Here is a 22542-nt window from a genome sequence, read left to right as displayed (position 1 = left end):
CAGATTAAGAATTGGATTAATTCTCAAATTAATCAATCTACATCAATACTTGAGTCATATTGGAAAATTATTGTGGAAATTCTTCATATAGGTATTAATAAAGTGAAATAAAATCTACATTATGTGGAACTAACAATTCGCTTTCTTTCACCTCAAAAGTGACGCTTGTTCAACAAATAAAATTATACAAATTTCATAAAAAATTTGTTGCTGCAATAAGCCCGTTATTATTTTTATAAACCATACCTTTCGGATTGTCTGTATATTGCAATTGTCTATCCAGTAGGATTCAATAGATATCATGAAGTCATGAATATAATAATAGAAAGAATTACTTCCTTCCATTAACAGATTTACTTTTATCATTTTAAAGATAAATAATGTCGATCGTCCCGAGAAGTATCTGGCAAGCCTATAGGCCTACTATGTGCGGTGCTTCATAAAATAAATACCTATATAATGAGTTTTTAAGTAAGTAAATATTCTCTGCAGCAGCCCACTTGTAACTTATCAGCGTTCAGCTTATCTGCCTTGAAAGTTGTTTGGCTTGAGTGCATTTAAAAATTTGAAAAAGTAGTTGCTTGAAATGGATCCTTCTCTAAAAGTGAACTGTATAAAAGACTGCTGCGAGGATGTCTCGTTCCAAGGGGTAGTTATATAATAATTTTTAAAATAATACTGTACCGTACCGTTATCTAATATTTTAGAGATTATCCAAGTAATGCATTCCAAATCTTGTTTATAATACAATCACAGTTTAAATTATGATAGAATTATCAATAGACCATTAAATCAAACTATTTATTCATTTTTTATTCTTTATTTCAACAAATAACACATCATAATAGTGTTTTCAGTTCTCAATATTAGATAAACTACGGTAATGACATATTCTCCTTGTATAGTATTTAACAATACAGTAATAATTCATTTATTGAAATAGCATGGCTCTTTTATAGTACATCTCTTTGATCCTCCATATTGTAGGGTGCACTGCTACTAATATTTCATTGTTTTATTCTTGGGGTAATTTTTTTATACTTTAAAAGATAAAATTTGACACTGCATATTGATGAAAGATGAAAGAAATAATCTGCTTTAGAAATGATTTTAAAGCCAGTAAACGAATGGCATAATGTCATAGTAGTAAACTCTATAACCAGGACTTCTTATTTACTACATGGTACGGTACCTATATACCGTACCGAATATAGGTACGGTAACGGTACCGTATATTTTTTTGCGAAGAAGTGCGTTAAAATGCATAATATTACATTTGAATACAAAATCATAGTAGGCCTACAGCTTAATTTCTTATTGTTCACAGGTTTGGGATTGGGTCATCAAATTCAATGATCCTTTTACCCTGCATAAAGCACAGCCCACCTATTTATTTTCTCAGGCTTCCTTCATTTTTGGAGCGGTCGCTACACTTTCTCATGGTATGTTCGTTTATATAGAATAATGACATCCACAGTCTACAATACTGTATTGTACATAGTTTTATATATGACGATATGAAAATTATGCTCTTTTGGATATAGCCTTTTTATTGTAAAGTGTTCCTCTTCAATTCACAGTATATAGCCAAAAATTCACACTTCAAATGTACCGTACATGATATGTATACGCAGGAGAAGCATAATTTCAGTCATTGATAATTATTTTAACAATTTGCATAAGAGTGCCATAATGTAAAATGTGGTTGAACTACTGGTACTGTATAATCACTCATCTCACTCGTGCTTTGAAGACTCATTATAAAACCGCTGCATAAAACTACTAAATATTGAATTAAGTTGTAGTTTAGACGCTATGTATATTTATAAATACTAGAAAAAAACACTTATTTTTATGCATATCATCATAAAAGTAAGTGTTTTTTTAACATTTACAAAGATAGCCTACACAGTCACAGTGTCTAAACTACAACTGAGTTATTTTACGTATGTAATACTGAAAATATTCAATACTTACATTATTTGTATACATATTGAATGAAAAAGACAGAAATTGTCAAAAACCACTGATTTATTGATAATTAGAAAGACCGGAAAGACTACTGCTACAATAGCAGTACTCGCCTACTAGTATAAACTCTGCTGCTCTTGTATTTAGTTTTAGTTTATCAGAGATTGACAATGGTGTAATAACCGAAACCGGTCTTTCTAATTATCAATAAATCAGTGGTTTTTTGAGAATTTCTCAGTATTTTTCACTCAATATGAATAATTACCATAATACAGTATCAACTTCTCAACTACCGTACACAAAAAGTTATTTGTATACGGTAATAATATTGAAAATATAGATTCTTTTGTTCATTTGGTTGACTTATTTCTATTTATTGATTTGATAATAGTTAAACTTCTGTACTTTTCTATCATATTATTTCAGCGTTGAAAAATGGAGGCCGTTGGCCTTATCTGTGGTTTGGTACAGTTCTTCATGGACTTGTTTTGGAAATCATTTGTTACTTGCAGCCAAATGTGGATAATTTTTGGCATTCACAAACTCCTGTCATTTTATTTGGAAGAAGGCTACCTCTCCACATAGTATTTCTTTGTGAGTATCCAGCAGTCCATTATCCATGATATAGAGTGATCATGAAGTTACGCAACCCAACTATAGGTACCTTTACTAACGCTTTTCAGTTATTATCTACTTGCCCGATTTATCGATCATTCTATAATAATAAACAATTTAATAATTACCTATTTTTACTTTCCTTGCCCTATTACCATAGGTACCTAAGGAAAGTATTGCTTTCCGAAAAAAATTAAGGTACGGTACCCCAATTTGTAAATTTCTATACGTTTCAAGTTCCCCTGAGTCCAAAAAAGAGGGTGTGTGTGTGTGTGGTGTGTGTGTGTGTGTGTGTGTGTGTGTGTGTGTGTGTGTGTGTGTATATGAGTGTATGTGCGTCTGTGTACACGATATCTCATCTCACAATTAACGGAATGACTTGAAATTTGGAACGTAAGGTCCTTACAATATAAGGATCCGACACGAACAATTTCGATCAAATGCAATTCAAGATGGGGGCTAAAATGGCGAAAATGTTGTCAAAAACAGGGGTTTTCGCGATTTTCTCGAAAACGGCTCCAACGATTTTGATCAAATTCATACCTAAATTAGTCATTGATAAGCTCTATCGACTGCCATAAGTCCCATATCTGTAAAAATTTCAGGAGCTCCGCCCCATCTATGAAAAGTTTGATTTTATATTCCCAATTATCAGGCTTCACATACAATTTGAACAAAAAATTTTGAGTGGAAAAGATTGAGCATGAAAATCTCTACAATTAATATTCAGTAACATTTTCACCTAAAATTGAAAATAAGCTCGAAATTCGAGAAAATGCGATTATTTCAATTGTAAACTGTTGACAACGGTTGATTCTATTAAATCATTCACTATGAAGAGATAGCAGACTTCGTGTGTTTCCAGCGTTATTGTTCTGTCACCAGCTGGCTCAGATCTTTGACTAGTAGTAGACTTGAGATGCGCGGGAACACTAGCGTCAGGTGATTAACCCTCAACTACACGCTAGGCGCCTTCTAATGATATTACATGCGCGCGGCACTGTGTGCCGCTATATGTAAATTGTGTGTTTTCAAACCTTTCACAAACTTATTTCATAGAATTTGAGCTGTACATGGATGAAGAAAATTAGAAAAACTTTTTTGATACAATATTATTCATTTACAATAATTATTATTCAAATTGAAATTGAGAAAATTGTATATATTGGTAAAATATAATTGTTGGTTTAGCAAAGAAAACAAGCTTCTATGAAAATACGTACAAAATAATAATATCAGTATTTATATAAGGAAAAGTGGTTATCAACTTCAGCATTAAAGAAAAATAACATTTAAAAAGGATAATATAATAAGAAAAAAGATTATTGAGTGTAATTGTGAAGTTTATTTATCGTCTTAAAAATTAGGTCTTCCCACTTCAACAGTCAGTTGCACACCGAAGAAACGCCCCCAGACTCCCACGAACACTGTCATCTACTACGGAAAAGTATGATGAAAGAAAACGTGGAAGCACTGGAAAATGGAAGCTATTGAAGCCACCTTAAAAGAACGAATATGCAGATGTGCGGCACGCTATGCTGCTATACGTGTAATTGAGGGTTAATTTTCATAACGGCAAGGAAAGTTGTGTGAGTGCACCACACCAGATTTTTGATATTGTAACGGTGCCATAAAATAATGTAATAGCATTCCTAGCAATATATTGATCAATATTATGATAATTATTGATATTAACTATTAGGCCTATTATCATTTCTGTATTCAATAATATTCTAAAGTTGATGTTTTGGACTTGCAGATCCATGCTTCCTTTATCAGGCAATGGCAGCTGCTGCTAATATGAGACTTTCTTGGTGGGCTGAGCCATGGGCAGGTAAAAAATAGTTAAAATTACCTTACATTATTATAGTTGAATTACATTACAGTATTTGATAAAAATGCCTTCTATATATAATGAAAAGCAAATAAGGTACCCTAGGCAATAAAAACTGAAAGGAAAGAAAAAGATAGAAATAACAATAGTTATTCTATTACTATTTAAAAGATAGTAGGAGAGAGTGTAACACAAACTACCTATAGTGTGATTCACGTTTTAAGGTCAGCACATGATTAACATTGGTTTGCTATCGTTGTCTGCCATTTATATGAAGAAGATAGCTTGTCTATCATCTTCAGACTCCGCACTATCGCCAAATCGTTTGCAGGTTATGCAGAAATATAATGAACTGCTGGTACCAGAATATTTCATGTGAATTATGAAAATTTAGTATTAAATCATGAAAATAATATATATTTTTCCTACAGTTACCTTGAAAAGTGGCCATTCCTGCACTGATTACAGAACGCAAAGAATCACTTTTCCGCTCTAGTGCGGGAAATTTTTTTTCTGCACTCCAGATTTGCATCATGGCAACGCAAAATAGTTGGTGGGTTATATGGAGGATTAGTGCATGAAAACAAAAATGAACTTGGTAAAAATGACTGTGGTATAGTGTTGTTATAATAATATTAAGGACACCGAGGACAACGACAGCCACCACATGAGTGACAGCCGTCTTCATTCATTTACTACTACATTATTCAATTTTATTTATTAATAATAAAATTACACAGAAAAACATTTGATGGATTTCAGCGAATTTTACCCATAATTACCCACTTTTCATATTCAATAGGAACTGTAGGAAAAATTTAATGAGAAATACGTGCGCAAACTCTGCTGCACTCAAAAAACCATTCCGTTTAAAGGTTCGAACCCACTAGAACGTACCAGACACGGACCGTGTCAGACCATGCCAGGCACGTAAAATAACAACTATGCCCACTACAACGGATCAACAGCGTTCTATGCCAGTACATTACGCGTATGGTACGCGTATGGTACGCGTATGATACACGCATGATGCCCGGTCAGAAGTTGTTGGGAACGCGTCAGTTAGCAAGAGAATGTAGCTGTGAACTGGTTATCAACGCGGTGCATGCGCGGTTACAACGGGGTTTGCAGGCGTCACGTGCCATGCAAGGAGCGTTCCGTCACAGACAAAATATACTGGCCGACAAATGTTGACCTGGACGTGCATGGCACGCTCCGTGCTTGGCCGGTGACGGAACGGTCTAATGGGTGTATTACATATCAAATGATGCAAAGAAAATTTTTTTCGCATGTGTCGGTACGGGCACGGTCATGGTATGATACGTTCTAGTGGGTTCGAACCTTAAACGGAATCATAAACGTTTCTTTCGGTGCAGCAAACTGTCACTTTGCGCACTAGTTGCACAAATAACTAACTATTCTTGATGAATATAATTGTTGAGCGAGCGTACCAAGTCCCTACTTTTGACTGGAGGCTTGAGTTATTGTGGGTTTTGGGTTAGTGTGTATGTTCGACAATAACTTTCGAATTGTCTTATTTACAGTTGGAGCAATAGTTGTTTTGATCGATATGCCTTACGACATAGCATCTGTGAAATTTGTACACTGGACATGGCATGACACTGATCCCAACATAGGCGATCGACACTACTGGGTGCCATGGAATTCATACTTTTTTCACTGCACTTTTGCTGCAAGTTTCATCTTCTGGTTCAACCGCTCAATGGGACATGTAGCAATGCATGACAAGTGGTCGGCAAACAGGTATTACAATAATATAACTTTTTGTGTAGTTGAGAAGTTGATATTGTGGTAATTATTCATATTGAATGAAAAAGAGTAAGAAATTGACAATTTCTTAGTCTTTTTCATTCAACAATAATATAATATAATAATATATATTTCAAAATAAAATTTAATTTAGAATCAAAATTCTTTTCTAAAATGAAATTTTATATCCATTCTATTTTGGAGAGAATATGATATTGAATGTCCATGCTCTTTTCACTAATTAGTATAAATTAAAAATAAAATAATTTTTGTGAAAACTTGATTACACTCAGGTTTTATTGTGGCTACATGTTTTATGCTGGAGCTCTAATAATAAGACCCAAGTCTCTGGGCTTGAAAATAATGTGCAATACCAGTACAAAACATGTCGTCACAATAAAAACGTGAGTGTAATCAAGTTTTCATAAAAAATTATTTTGAATTCAACTTATACTAATTGGTGAGAAAATCATGGACATTCAACAGCATATTCTCTCCAAAATAGAATGGATATAAAAATTTTATTTACTGAAAATGGATTGGTTAAACTTATTCCTCTGTTTTCCTAGTTTCAATTGCTTGGATTTTTTAAAGGTAAGATCCAGGAAAATTATAATATAAAGATGGGAGCAGCAAGGGGTTGTGTCTATGGAAAAAATTTATAAGAATAGAGAGATCTTCGACCAAAAAAGAACCACACACCACTTCTATAAGTCTAAAACACTGTACATTTGTTATTACTGAGAGGTACACATGAAGTGTCGTTTACGCAAGTATTATTGCAAATTTCATGTGTGTCAACAAATTGTATTGAAATTATAACACGAAAATTTTCATTGCACATTGAAGAATATAAGAAAAGCAGAACGAGTATTATTGCAAATTTAATGTGTCTCAACAAATTGTATTGGTCTTTAACACAAAAAATTGTACCATTGAAGAGAAATATAATAACATCAATAAAATTTTATATGTGAGTGAAGCCTCAGTAAATAAAATAGGCCTATATTTCATTTAAATTATCAATAAGTAATGTATTAAGGTTCCTATATATGAAGATAAATTCTGAATTCAACTCCCCAGCAGAACCACTGTATATTATAAAAACTGAGATATACAAAAATGATTATTCAAAGAAGAATCTTAAGATGTCTCATTGTTTGTGATCTTGGCTTCTAAGGAAAGTTATATTCTTTAAATGCTCAAATATGTAAATGTTTGCTTTTAATGAAAGTTGCAGGAACTTTATAGATAGATTCCTATTTTTCTCGAAATGGTCAGTGATATTTTCTTCATTCAATTTCAGTTTTATGATCGAAGTGAAAAGAATGCTGGTGGCTTCTCTTCTTGGCGCACCTGGAGGGGTTTTAGTGTTCATCCTAATCTATCATCCTCTTCACGACATTGCTGGCATACATACTGAAGTCACTTTCTTCATTATGTTTAGTATAGTCATGCTGATTATTTGGACCAATGACAGGTGTCCAAAATCAGGTAATCCACCAGGTAAGAGTAACTATCATTTATTAGGACAGAATTCATGGTGTCCTCAATATGAAGCCTATATATTATTTTATTGGTTTTGAAATTATCGGAAGGCCTTACTATACTCAAGTATATTTAAACACAGAAATTACACAAATTCTTGGTAGGGATAACAATGTTGAATACAACTTCAGAATTCCGCATTCCATTTAAGAAAGTTATGGAATATATAAAACTAGCTTTGCACTATTGTGTTCTCAACCTAATGGCCATGACCGTACCAGTCTCTATCACGAATTTCCTTACACACAACCCACAACGAGTAAAGCATGTGGAGTTCTTTCAACAATTATTGGACAAAAATCAGCAACAATTGATGGCTGCCGATACCGAGTCACACCCCGCTGCTCCCGATGCGACAAGTGATGATGTAGCGGCTACACCAAACACGAAGGCGTTGGCTTCAGGATCAGGCTCTTAAGTATCGAAATCGATCAAACTGTGAGTTTTTAATACTTATCTTCACCCACTGTGCATAGGAGACTGATAATAATAATAATAAAATACGAGTAGGCCTATATACATTTGATATTAATACTTCTTCAATAGTATTAATAATTCCCAAGTATTTGGAACCGTTTAAATTTAGTCAATAGGTACAATGCTCTTATTCATACTTGTTTTATAATAGTAATCGCCGGATATTTGAGCGATGGAACTGCTAGTTTCAATTCAAATAGCATACGGTAATCAACAGAGATACCTCTGAATTTGAATCCGAGTTACACTGAGAATATTCTTTTTTTACATATTACTGATATTGGTGGGTATTATTTTTATAATTGTGGGTATTGAATGATAATACAAAATCAATAATACTAGTTTTTATTTTGATTCATGAATATAGTTGATTTAGGACAAGTTGAATTATATTATTTGAGTTTAAGAACGTTACATAACTTCAAGTTGAAGACTTTTTTGTTTTAATTTAGGAGGATACTAACAGAGGTAACTTAATTCTTATTTTATTTTATTTATGTCATATATTATATAATGAAATGTTTTTCCGAAACCCTCAATTCGTTTAATGATGTGGAAATCCAAGAAAGATTCATTACATATTTGTTTTTAATTTTCATTAATCAGTTTTAACGAACAGTTTTAAATGATATTCAGATTTGGTTGTTGAAATGATTATTAACTATGTATATTTTATTTTATCTTGTTCATTTATAATTTTTAAGGAGAGATCAAAGTGAAACATTTTGCAAAAATGTTTCAGTCTTTTAAATTGTTCTACTCAAGTAGGCGACCATACTAACTTTAGTTGTGAGCGAATAAATTTAATCTATGAAAACAACTTGAATTGGTTATCACTATCTGAAAGTATGATATCTTATTTTTTAGATCTATAAAAACATATCAAATTGGAAAATACCTACATTTATTTATTTTTTCTTTCAGTGTATATTGTTTTGCTTCTAACTTAGTAAAGTCTTTGTCTTGAAACTTGATACAGTACTTCAATAGCGCACCTCTTGATGTACCTCATACTTTTTTCTAAATCAAGGAGAGGACTTGTTTTTACATTGATACTCTTTCCTTTCGATCTTACAAATTAATAGTTTTCTAATCATCAACAAAGATATTGGCCTCTTATAATTCTACTTATATTTTTTAGCAGCTTTCCGAAAGCGGATTCATTCGGATTGACTTTTATGATTGAACAGAATCTAATTTTTGATTACCAGTTAGTAGTGTGCTTATACTGTGAAGATACATGTAGTTTTTATCAGGCTAGCCAGGAAGATAAGATAGATAATACTCAATCATTCAAAATTATCCACCAGAATATCCGGAGCTATAATCGCAATTTCGACGAATTCTTAGTATTGATTGAAGATCTCAAAGTAAAATTCAACTGCATTATTCCAACTGAAGCATGGCTTAATTACGATACTGATTTAATACACATTAAATGATGGATTCAATGTGTTTAGATCATTCAATAGTATCAATTATAATGATGGTATTGTTATCTTCATTGATAGTGCCCTGTCTGTTTCGTGTACTGAGCTGTGTTTGGGAGGGGTTGACACCTGCCTGAATCTTGTTTTCGACTGGTTTGGTCTTCCTTGCAATCTCCTAGCTGTTTATCGCAGTCTAAATTCTAATCAGTTGCTGTTCACAAATGCCTTGAATGATTTTTGTGGCAAGAACTTTGATAGCGCTGGCCTTTCGGCAGTGATTGGCGATATCAACTGTGACATACTTAATCCAACCCCAAATATACAATTAGATCGCTACATAGAGGTGATGTATGCAAACGGCTTAATTTCATGTATTGATAAAGTAACCCGGCCTAATAGTAATACTTGTATTGATCATATTTTTGCAAAAATACCCAACAGAACAAAATTATCATCTTTTATCTTAAAATCCGAAATAACCGATCACTATCCTATCTGCTTAAACATAATTCATAATACCGGTAGTAGTACGGTAATTGTAATGATAATAACAATAACAATAGCAATAGTAATCAATTTCATTCAAAAGTATGTTGGAGCAGCGTTAAACATTGTTTGCAATTTCAGTGCTGGGATGAAGTTTTAAATACAAATGATGTTGATGACAAAGCTACACAGATTAATTTCTCAGTATCTTGAAAACAACTTTAGAATCTAATGCAAGCAGTACCCCGATAACTTCAAAGAATAAAAAGATAAAACCATGGATTACGTCAGGATTAGTAATATCTATTAGAATGCGCGATAAACTTAGCAAAATAGTGCGGGCCCAACTTTTTAATCTCGATCTAAAACAAATATATATTAGGTAGGCCTATAGGAACTCGCTTCACTCTTTAATAAAAAAGGCTAAAAATAACTTTTATGAAAAGAAAATATATTCCGCAGCTGGCGATCCAAGAAAATTCTGGAAAATCGTCAATGAGACTTCAGGGCGTCAAGTTGGCAAGGAGGTATTTCCAGTCGGGGCTTTTGGGCACAAAACTGGTGATTCGGCTGCCACAGCGCTCGAAACTTTAAGCGATTCTTTTAAGGAATATCTCTCCTCTGTGGGAAAACAACTGACGGAGGCTCTGAACCCAGTAGGACCTGCCGAGGTGGATGATGCTGATCATGCTATACAGTCTGTATTCAAGCTACAGCCGATTAGTCCAGAAGAACTTTATGGTGTTATATTCCCCTAACAGTATTAGGGAAACTCATCACCCGGTTCAGATAATATACCTACTAAAATGATTAAAAATAACTTTAATGAATTACAACAACCCTTAATGCACATCATAAACCTGAGTATCAATACAGGAAAATTTCCAACATCATTAAAAACAGCAAAAATTATCCCTATTTACAAAGCAGGATCAAAGTCAACAATAAGCAATTATAGGCCAATCTCTCTTCTTACAGTTGTTAGTAAAATAATAGAAAAATGTGTTAAAGCTCAGCTCACAAGATACCTCGTTAGGGAAAATATTATTGCAGATGAACAATATATGGATTCATTTACCAACAAAAGCACCTCAGATGCTTTCTTTGACCTAACCAAAGAAATAGCTACAAAATTAGGAAATAAGAAGAAGGTTTTGATTACATTTTTAGATATAGCAAAAGCTTTTGATGCGATTGATAGGACAAAGCTTTACAAAAAACTAGGAACAATAGGAGTGAGAAATAGAGAATTGGAGTGGTTCACTAGTTATCTAGGGAATCGCTCACAAATTGTCTCAATCAATCAATGGATCTCTTAGCAAACTATTACCAATAGAGTACGGAGTGGTCCAGGGCAGTACATTGGGCCATCTATTGTTCTTGATTTATATTAATAATATAAGCAAATTGAAAATTAAAGGGAAACTGTTCTTGTTTGCGGATGATACGGCTGTGTGGTATCTGAGGGCTGCACGTGGGATATGAGGCATACAAGCATGCATCTTCATGCATGCATGCATGCATCCATGACCTTGCCAAAATTATAAATTGGTTTGACCATAACTCTCTTACAGTTAACATTGAAAAAACCAAACATCTTCCATTTATTGGTCGACAAGATATTGACTGTGGTCGCTATGTGTTAAGGATGCATACTTGTGACGATCCTCAGTCGGAGGCCTGCGGCTGTGGCATAATTGAACGGGTTGGTCATTATAAATATTTAGGAGTCATCCTGGATAGTAAATTAAGCTGGGTTCCTCATGTACAAAGGCTGAAGAACCGTTTGAGAAAATTAATCTATGCCTTCTCACGGCTGGGCCAAGTGCTTACTGTGGATCGCTGCAGGACAGTGTACTTTGCTGCAGTATGGCATTCTGGCGTGGGGAGGTGCGTCATTGGCGGTCTTGGAGCCTCTGTCGGTCGCCCAGAGGTTGATAATTAAAACCGTATTACAAAAAAAACAGCGTTTTCCCACCAATCTACTATTCTACTAATGAATGTTAGGCAGATTTTCATAAAAACTTTAGTAATTTACTACATTTTCAAAAATAAGGACACTTTTTTCAGAGAGATTCAACACAGTCATCTAACCAGAAACCAAACAATGTCACGTTTATTTAATCCTACTATTAGTATCAGTTTGCAAAGGCACAATTCATTTTACATTTCGCAATGGCTGTATAGAAACCTTCCTCCAGAAATAGTTGAGGCTGGGGCGGGCCGAGTCGCTTTAGTGTTAAAGCGCAGAATTTCTGAATGGTTAATGCATGTTGGATGGCAGGATGCAGAGAATTCAATCAAATCAACTTATGTTTGAAATTCAAATTTTAATTTGTTTTTCTTACCAAATACATTTTGCAAAAAGCGATTCCGGCTGTTCTGGTGTGATGAAAATAATTATTATTAATAAACTATAAAAATTGGTATTATTACAAGCCGATTGCCTAATTTTCTTCCAATTGATCTATCTTTTCTTCCTTTTCAAATTTAAATTGATTTTTTTATATAATTAATCCTAAAAATATATTAAATATAATCTATTTTTATTTCATTTACCGTATGTATGTTATAGGCTACTTATAGCCCAATATTTTTTATTGTAACACAGCTAATCTTAAGAACTGCTCCCACACACGGACGTAATAGTCTATGTGGGTTCTAATATTCATTTTATAATTGTAATTGTGTTGTTAAAATTGTACGATACGTGAATAAAATAAATTCTATAGACTTCTATCCTTCCACTTCTTCTTGTATTCGGAAGAGTTAACCATCTTTCCAACATTGTAAAAGAGGGGACGAGAAATGATCATTCCAAGCAAGTGATGCCTGTACACACAACTGTTGTTAAAAAGGTACTTCCATGGATATGCCCTGAGCTTATAGCAACGTAGGTGCATGGATAGACCATTTCCTGGCCACCTTTCATGTGCGGAGCAATAGACATGTTCAATATTAGTTCCAGAGGACTCAAGTTTTTTAACACCTCAAAAAGGAAAATCGTATTATATAATAGTACCTATATTATATCATCTGTAAAAATATTATTTTTTAGCTTGTTGGACAGCCTTAATGGTCCATTAAAGTTTAATAGGTACCGTACCCTAAAACCTGGTCTAAATGAAGCGAATTAATTTATTATCGTATGAGATGAATATTGTGTTTTAATCTCAAACTGTCGTCCTGATAAATTCGTTTATCGATAATTAATCATCTATAAGGGTGTATATCATATTATTTGTTCACTATTTTGGTAAGTAGTGCTACTCGTATTTGTGTTAAAATTAAAATCAAAGTAGGTACCCTTTCTTCAACTTTCTTGGGCACTATGTGCCGGTTGCATAACAGCCGGTTAAATTTTAACCGTGATTAATTCCACGAGAACCAATCTCTGATCTCTGATTGGTTATCATGAAATTAATCACGGTTAAAATTTAACCGGCTGTTATGCAACCGGTCCTATTTGTTTTATTCTACTGGAGTGATGGGGTGACATGAGTTACAAAACTTTGCAGTTTATTGTAATCAATATTTTCTCACAGTTCTCAGATCAAGGACAATTATTGTGGTTGCATTGCTCGTCCATTACTTGGTGTTCCTTTCGATGGTGATAGTAGGCAATCCAGAAAATGAGGTGTCAACAGGACTCCATGAACCAACCGGGCCATGCAACGAGACGGCACCACTACAAACGGCTCTAGGAATGGTAATTTTCTCAGAAATTTTCATTTTCCGTAAATCAGTTTTCATTTTTCAACTTGGAATATAAATCAAATCAAATTTATTCTCTTCAACACTTTACAAAATCGATGTATATTGCACAGCACAACAGTAAATACAGTAGTACTACAACATAACATAGAATTCATAAGCATAGCATAATAAAGACTATAGTAAAACGATAGTAACAATTTGTTGTTTTGTACAATATACCGTACAGAATATGATAGTAATGAGAAATACCCTTACATAGGCTATATTGCCTGTGAGTAAGGGTAAATGTTTTAGGTAATTCCATACTCTCATTGTAATATTGGACACTTAATAAATCGAATGGACCATTAAACTTTCAATGTTAGATCAATATAGATTTGATGGTTAATAAGATTTAAATATCGGGGACCGAGCTTCGCTCTGGAGTACAAAAGCATAAAAAATTGATTACAAAAGAAGAAATTATAATAACATTCATAGTTCAAACAGAAATGTTCTATCTAATCACAGTTAATTGAGATTAATTCCCAGAGGAATGCAGAAATTTCCCTCACAAAGGCCCGATTGCACAAAAGCCGGTTAAATTTTAATCCTGATTAATTTCACGTGAACCAAACCAGAGAAGACCATTTCAAAAAGATGGATCTACTGGAATTAATCAGGATTGAAAATAACCCGGCTTTTTTGCAACTGGCACTAATTACCTGATTGAATGATTACAAAAGTTCAAAAGCTGAGTCATAATTTTGATACAGTCCCACACTCATGAATTCGCTCACTCACTTCCATCATCAACAGACGACGAAATAATAATTATTATTATCAGCTGTTTTTCCAAGGATGAATAATAATTATCATTTTAATGTCCTTCTGTGAGTTTTCCCAGGGATGAGACCTAGTGCAATCAAATTCTTACATTATAAACCTACTACTATGTTCTGAATTTCGTGAGAATCGTTATAGAGCCGTTTAGGAGATCCGGTGAAATACAAATATATGAACAGAAATTACTCGTTTAATAGTATAGGATGAGTGTCCTCGAAACCGAGCTTTAGGCTATGATAATATTGGATGCCCGTTTGCGCAAGTAATTAGGTGGCGCAGGCAAGCAAATAAAAAAAATGGAAAGAGTCATAGAAACACGTTGTGACTTGTCTGTCGCTGCTCACACGTGATATTATTAGTTTGTTTTTCTCATACAATAGGCCCCCGGTGTGAGCAGTAATAGACAAGTCACAACGTGCTCTTTCCGGATTGTGTTTCTATCTGCACGCGTGCATCGCCCAATTACAGTACTTGCACAAACGTGCATTCAATGTGAGCATAGCCTTAGTTTGCTCAACTTACAAATGAAAACTGACACCACACAATATTTCCAGGTTTTAGAAAAAAAGAAGTATCTTTGCGTTGACGATTATGACGAAGGATACTTTGACTTCTCGTGCACTGGGACAGGTCCCCCGGAAGGCATCAAGAGGTGGTACACCATCTGCGGAACTGCGTTTGCCAATCGCGCAGAGTACATCAGCATAATAGCAACCATCTCCACTGTAGCAGCCGGTTTCTTTTACAGTGTCCACTTCAATGTAAATTCTGTTTCTGATGATTTAAAAATTAAAAAGATATCTTAATATGTTCAATGTCTGAGTATCACTTATTACAATGAACAAGTTTATATTGTGATAAATCCTTTCTCAAATCAATTAGCTCTATAATAATGTAAAACTCTAATAAAACAAATGATATATGATTCATTCTCGTTTCCACAATTCCAAGGCAAGGATGAGACTATTCATTTTCATGTAATAATTAGTTAGACAGCAAGGATTATTCGTCATAGCTTCTAGTTCAAGGTTAGTGCTTGATGTCAACTGAACAGGTAGATTGGTTTCTGCAAATTACGATATGAGTTCATTGTTTAATTTTCTAAGTACAATTTTTCCTGAAAGGCACATCACTAGGTCTCATGCAATTCGAGACTGTCAATATTAAAAAAATTATATAAGTAATGAGTGAATACCGTTTGAAGAAGTATAAAAAAATTGAACGATTGCTTTTAGAATAATAATTTGCATGAGACAAGATACTGGTTCTTATTTACTAATAAGTGAATAGTTTTATGATAGTAACAGTAAATTGAAATGAGTTTTCAAATAGCTAGACCAGACTTCACACTCTGGTTCTCAGTTCCCTGTCTATGGTTATCATTCTGAAGCAAACTTGAATAAATTTCATAAAAAATATGAGCTCAAAATATTAGAATTCCAAGTCTAACAAATAGTAAATAGTGATCTACGGCCTAAATGGCAGCTCAAATTTTTCTCCCTGCGAGAGTCAAGTCAAAATTACTATTTATTTCACATTTTTTCTCTACCTTTTTCAATACTCAACTCTTCCTTCGGTCATGTTCTCTAAGAGGACACAATCCACGTAGGACTATGCACATTATCAGATTGTGTCATCCGACACAAACACCAGATTTTGCCATGTTTGTTGAATTAGTCTCAATTACAAGTCTAGTACATTTATCCATAGTTACATGACGTCATCTTGCAGACCAACGCCACTACAACCAATGAACAAATCTGATAACACGATGTAACCAATAAATGAACTCAATGCCTTGGAATAATTGCTGTTGTTACTTCGTTCTGAGAAAGTAAAAATAATAGTAGCTTACTACCCTATGATAATAAACACATGTTTTCTCCACCTTTTTCAATACTCAATTCTTCCTTCGGTAATGTTCTCTAAGAGGACACAATCCACGTCGGACTAAGCACATTATCAGATTGTGTCATCCGACACAAACACCAGATTTTGCCATGCTTGTTGAATTAGTCTCAATTACAAGTCTAGTACATTTATCCATAGTTACACGACGTCATCTTGCAGACCAACGCCACTACAACCAATGAACAAATCTGATAACACGATGTAACCAATAAATGAACTCAATGCTTTGGAATAATTGCTGTTGTTACTTCCTTCTGAGAAAGCAAAAATAATAGTAGCCTACTACCCTATGATAATAATTTGTTCTGCGATAATTATTTACAAAGTAAAATAGTAGGGGGAGGAAAACCCATTAGAGATCGGGGATAGTTCACAAGAAGTGTATTTAAATTTTATCAAAGATTTTTATTTAATAATGTTGAAACACAAAAAATCACATGGATTCTATTTTTAAATTAAATTTCTCCATCAAGTGGCATTTTACCATAATTTTCCAAGTTTTCAACATTACATTTATACTGTATTTCAAATCGTAGTGATTACAACATACATTATTATTACAAAACTGAGTACTAATTAGAAAAAAACTGAGTTCAGAAATTCTTTAGATGTAATGAAAAGATGAACTTTGTTTCCAAGTAGTCAACTACTAAATTAAAAAACTGCGTTCAGATATTCTTTGGATGTAATGAAAAAATAAACTTGGTATCAAAGTAGTCAACATTAGGACTTAAAGATAAATTAACGTCAGCTGGAATGATGATACAACTACACTTTGTATTATATAATTTCTATTCGAAGAATAGTGTTGTCATTTTAATTGAATGTAGACTTTAGAAAAACCTGAAGTGAATGATATTCTTAAGATTAAATAAAATAAGTCTCTTTAGTCTTGCACATTAGCGACACAACAACATCGATTAAGTTTGTGGATATGAAGGTGGTTCAGACGGGGCCACCACCGGTCTGCTGTTGGTACACCTCGATGGTGTCGCCTTCCTCCATCTCGAGTGTGAGTGGAGTGTCGGCCTCATTGATCGGCTGGCCGTCGAATCGGAAGCGTACCGCCGCAGTCGCCAGACCCTGCAAACAAACACAAATCCTTGAAAAATTGCTGATAAGTCATTGTTGTAAGATTACCAACCTCGTACTAAACTTTTACTGGAATCATCAAATCATATTGTGATCAATATTCCCAAGGTACTTAAACCGTGGAAAAAATATAACAAGAAGATGTGGAATAGGTCGTGAACAACAGACCACTCTACTTATTTGCTGAGCTTGAGGATGAGCCCCTTTTTTGAAGCAGTTCTCCAACGACTAGTCAGAATGGCTACCTACCAACTTGCATGACACTGTCTATCTGGAATCCCGTCTTTGACAACGACAAGTATCAAGTAAGTAAGTAAGTTTATGTTACAAACTTCACTGTTAACTCAAGCCGATTACTGTCTATTATTACTGTTTTGGCCAGGATAGAGTATAAAAACGGCACAGTATGAGAGAATACCAGCGTCACATAGATTCACGAAAAATAACTACCAGGAGTATCGACTTGAGTTAAGAGTGACATTTGGAACGTATACACCCTATACCATGGGATATCTATCTTTTCTCTATGCTTAAACTATGTAAAAAGTTTCAACTCAAACTATAAAAAAGGCCTCTCAGCCAAATCAGTTCTACCAACGAAGCGTACAATTATATTCCCAAGACATTCTGATGAGCTTGGTGGTTGGAGAACATACTTATTTAGTCCACATTTGACGGCTTATGTTTTATACTAAATATAACTAATGCACGCATGCATAAAATCTTAATTTCTAACAAAACAAACATTCAATGTTTCTGGAAAATTGTGTTTGAAATTACTGTCTACCAGCATATGAAAATTCTCCTCTTCCTTGCTAAAAATTACCTGACAAACAGCCTAGTATTTCATTATCAACGGATCTCCCATTTAACAAAATACATTTCATGGTAAGACTATTACACCGACGCGAATATATTGCGAAGTTTTGTTGCGGTGCGAATTCAATTCGGAGAGCTTGCCGTGCGGAAATGTAATACCATTGCGGTGTAGGTGCTAGCGCAAACCAATGCGTTGCGAAATATTCGCAACTTTTGCTACATGCAGCGTTTGCAGCGCTTTTTCGCGGTGCGAATTTTGTGGCAAGTTCTGGAACTACACTAGTTACGTCTGTCTTGTAAACAGTGACAGACATTGCACGACCACAAGTAGGAAAATAGCAAACACAGAACAATTGTTGGAGATTATTCTTTAACCTATCCATATTGTATGATCTTATTCATGCATTTTATAAAAATATAAGGATAGCTGTCTATCCTTCCTCAATTGTGGTACAAGAAGAGTAAGGTATTCTCCAAATTGAAGTCTATCTTTATTTTCAGGCCTTTCATCTTTTTCAGTCTGCCGCCACAGCTAGTAATAGTAGGGCTTATGATGATATCATGAAGAACTTCAGTAAATTGAAATGAAGTAGCTTACAGTAGTAACGTAAATTTTAGATTATAAAAGAGCTGAACTGTTTGGTTAGGACAAGTCGAATATTCCCGCGCTCCACATAGCGATTATTTCGCTTCCCAGTGTGGGTGCCTCAGCGATGCGAATATTTCACCACGAAAACTTAGTTTGGAAACCGCAGTTTGAATTCTTGAAAATTCCGAATTTGTACGCATCGGTTTGCGCACAAAGCTGATTTTATCTCAGGTGCAACAATTCACTGATCCTTGGATCATGGCAAAGACACCGGGACTAAGTAAACAAAAATAGCAGCATAATAGAAATAAATTAGAAACAGGAACACTATTTTTACCAAATTGTAATAAAAATATTGTTGATTCATATGAATAAATATAATTGTACTTTTTAGATTGTTTACAACTACTTTAGTGTGTCTATATGAACGAATATTGGTAAATATTGACAAGTGGAAAAGATTGACTTACTGATCGGTCACAATATGCGTTCATTAACTTTCTGAGAGGCGTGTGCTTTTTGATTTTGAATTGAACAATATTGTTGTCTTGACCCAAGACTTTAAGGTTAATGTGTTCGCTTTCTCCCGCCTGAAAAAGATCAAATAAGAACATTCAAATGACAAACAGTAAACATCATTACAAATATATAATTCTTGATAAAAGGAGAAATATTCTATACAACTGTATTTTACAACATTGCACAGAAGGACTTTAGTACCTCTCTACAGTGAGGTCAAGTAATAAAAGCAGTGGAGAAAAATAGAAGAGTTGTATATCTGCCTTGTCGCTGCTTTCTATAAAGTATAGCTGATACCGGTACATATCTAATGTAATAATAACTGTTCAATAGTAGGCAAAATTTAATTTCAATCATCAGAAAAATATTTTTTCTCAATAATACATCTTTATAATTGAGATCAAATACCTATCTTGTTTATCATTGATATTTCTAAATTGTTAAAAACGATCTAGCAACGTACGTAGCGGAGCTAGAAAAGGATAGAGCAAACCTTTCTGCTTTGACGAATGATCGACAAGGAAAAAACGGCAATGTTAATCAAATACTCTCACTATAACGTGATAATAATAATTATGTGTTTCTGTTTATGACGTAGTCGTATTACATTTAAGCAAGTTCACAAGTAGGCTAAGCAAGTTTAAGAAAAATAAAAACTGCCATGTCAATGAGTAAATGAACTTGAAGTAGATCTCACTACAGCTAAAATATAAATCTCACTATACTGCTACTACAGGAACGTGGAATTAAAATTGACCGAAACTCAAATGTACATACAATATCTAATTCCGTTTTCCACATTAAGGTAGGCGCACACAGATCGTTATCGGACGGACGGCATGCATCGTACGATTAGATTTGATTAGAGTGCGCATTCCTATACGATGCGGATAGGTATGCACACTCTAATTGAAAAAAATCCATCAAATCTAATTGTCCGATGCGTGCCGTCCGTCCGATGACGATCTGTGTGCGCCTACCTTTAGATAATAGAGTTAGGTTAGGTTAGGTTAAAAAAAATCATTATGCTTATAGAGAACAATTTTATGAAGCTTCCATTCTTAAATAATAATGATAATCAAAACAATGTTGTTTCATGATTAAAGAAATTTAGGGCTAAAGTGCACGTCCAGTGCCAACATACCTGTCATCAAATTTTTGGTTGGGATCGATTTAGTATGTTATTTTGAGCACAAAATCAAAAAAAATAAACGGCGCTCACTATTGTTTTTAAAATAAACTAAGTTCAAAGTAGCAGAACTTACATGCATTTAACCTATAAGTAGCTAAGGTTAGGAAAAGCTTTAGGTTAGGAAAAGCTTTATGTTAGGAAAGCTTAGGTTAGGAAAAGCTTTGGGTTAGGAAAACTCAGATTAGGAATATCATAATTTGATGATTTCAATAATTAAAATGGCTGCAACTACCGTAGCTTGAAATCAGTGATTCACTTCTTCACAAAGTAAACTTCAATTGTCTACCGTATTACAAAAATGTTTAATAAACCAAAAGAATAAACATTAAATTGAAAACATGGAGGAAAAAATAAAAATTATGTATAAAATTACTTTTTGGATAAGTTACCGTATTGCAAGCAAAACTCAATAAATGAATGAGCCATAACTCAACTCGGATGTGGTAAATAATAAAAAATTAAAATTTTCTTTGTAGACCCATAATTGATTGAGTTGTAAAAGTATATTTCTGAGTTTTCTAAAATCTAAATTAATCTCCGAAGTAAGCTCCAGACTTAGCCGCTAGCGGTTAGGCCAATACCCACGCCATTTTCAAGCATGCAGGCTAACTTGTTTGAACTTGTTCTAACCAAAGCAAAATTTTCCTGCGGTGTTCCAATTTAGTAAAAAAATATAATTTATTCATAAATTATGTATAAAAATAAATTTCGAATGCTTAATTACTTACTTTCTTGTCTTCAGTCATTTTTGCTTTGTGCTTAACTAGCAATGCTACACACACAAAAAATATTAGTTCAACAGATCCTCAGATACTTGCTTATTTACAACTACCTATCTAGATAGTAGCCAAATGTAATTTCGCACTTTGTAGTCACTTCAGTAAAGAACAATTAATTAAAATTTTAAAATAATCACAATTTTTCTTCCGGCAAAAACCAATCCCGAAGAGACAAGAGAGAAGAAACGTACAAACGACGGAAGCCTTTGAGTGGGAAATGATCCACAGCCTTCTATTATCTTTTGTTTGATTGATATTTGTATTTTATTTCATATTAAAACGTAAATTTATAATAAAAAAAGTTTTGTTATCTTATTTTGAAATCAAAAATTATTCTTTGAGTTCTAAATCAGAATTTTTTCTCAATTTGATATTTTATTCTAATAGACCTTTTTTGAGCGCAAACAATCTGGACACATTTTATTTTAAAAAGTTGATTCTACGTCGTAAAAAATGACCAAATATATACCAACGAAAAAAAATATTTTCATACAGGTGGGCTTGATGTTATTCAAAAGTATTTAAAATGACAATCAATGGAGAATTCAGATGCTCGAGCGTGAATTTCACTCATATAAATCAAACTGGAATATCTATCATTCGTACCCAGGATACATAAAAATAACCAATAAGACGGCCAATTCTTTATTTGAGCAATTTCAACCTTTCAAAAAATGATGCCTTCAGACGTAATACTTTCAGAAATAGTCTTAAAAATAAACTATTTCTTCGAAAATAATTTATATTTTCTTGATTTTTATCAAATAAATTGAATTCCTTAGAATACGTTATAAAATAAATATTCGAATTATGATTATAGAAAACTAATGTTATTTACATAAATGTGTTAGTTTTTCTTGTTGACGGCGGGCTATTTGAAATAATTATTCAATGCTGCTTCCACACTCTCATCAAGTGAGTACAAATGATGAGCGCGTGGATGGCTGCTTTGCCAGCAGGCACCTTCG

At 33.7% G+C, this 22542-nt stretch overlaps 2 protein-coding genes across 5 annotated transcripts; one reads left to right on the top strand and one right to left on the bottom strand.

Annotated features, from left to right (window-relative positions):
• The first annotated feature begins 498 nt into the window (after positions 1-498).
• Positions 499-15488, top strand: LOC111051266. Of its 4 annotated transcripts, none has more exons than XM_039431155.1 (8): positions 499-649; positions 1328-1442; positions 2398-2565; positions 4346-4420; positions 5965-6184; positions 7497-7684; positions 13677-13840; positions 15228-15488. In XM_039431155.1, exons 1-8 carry the CDS (start codon positions 587-589, stop codon positions 15477-15479), a joined length of 1245 nt encoding a protein of 414 aa, XP_039287089.1. In that variant the 5' UTR covers positions 499-586; the 3' UTR covers positions 15480-15488. The 4 variants fall into 4 exon arrangements, with proteins under 4 accessions (XP_039287089.1, XP_039287088.1, XP_039287090.1 ...); XM_039431154.1 differs by having other exon boundaries at positions 7497-7696; XM_039431156.1 differs by lacking the exon at positions 2398-2565 and having other exon boundaries at positions 7497-7696.
• A 1480-nt stretch (positions 15489-16968) lies between these two features.
• LOC111051267 (small ubiquitin-related modifier 3) lies at positions 16969-21811 on the bottom strand. The gene is made up of 3 exons (XM_022337739.2): positions 21524-21811; positions 19555-19674; positions 16969-17667 (listed from the first exon to the last, which is right to left on the bottom strand). The coding sequence occupies exons 1-3, from the start codon at positions 21539-21541 to the stop codon at positions 17530-17532; spliced, it is 276 nt and encodes a 91-aa protein (XP_022193431.1). The 5' UTR covers positions 21542-21811; the 3' UTR covers positions 16969-17529.
• Between the last annotated feature and the right edge of the window lie 731 nt (positions 21812-22542).

This window comes from Nilaparvata lugens, chromosome 6 (genome assembly GCF_014356525.2).
Source record: "Nilaparvata lugens isolate BPH chromosome 6, ASM1435652v1, whole genome shotgun sequence".
Taxonomy (NCBI): domain Eukaryota; kingdom Metazoa; phylum Arthropoda; class Insecta; order Hemiptera; family Delphacidae; genus Nilaparvata; species Nilaparvata lugens.
Note: the sequence above shows the minus strand (reverse complement) of the source record. Positions and strands in the feature narration are given on the sequence as shown.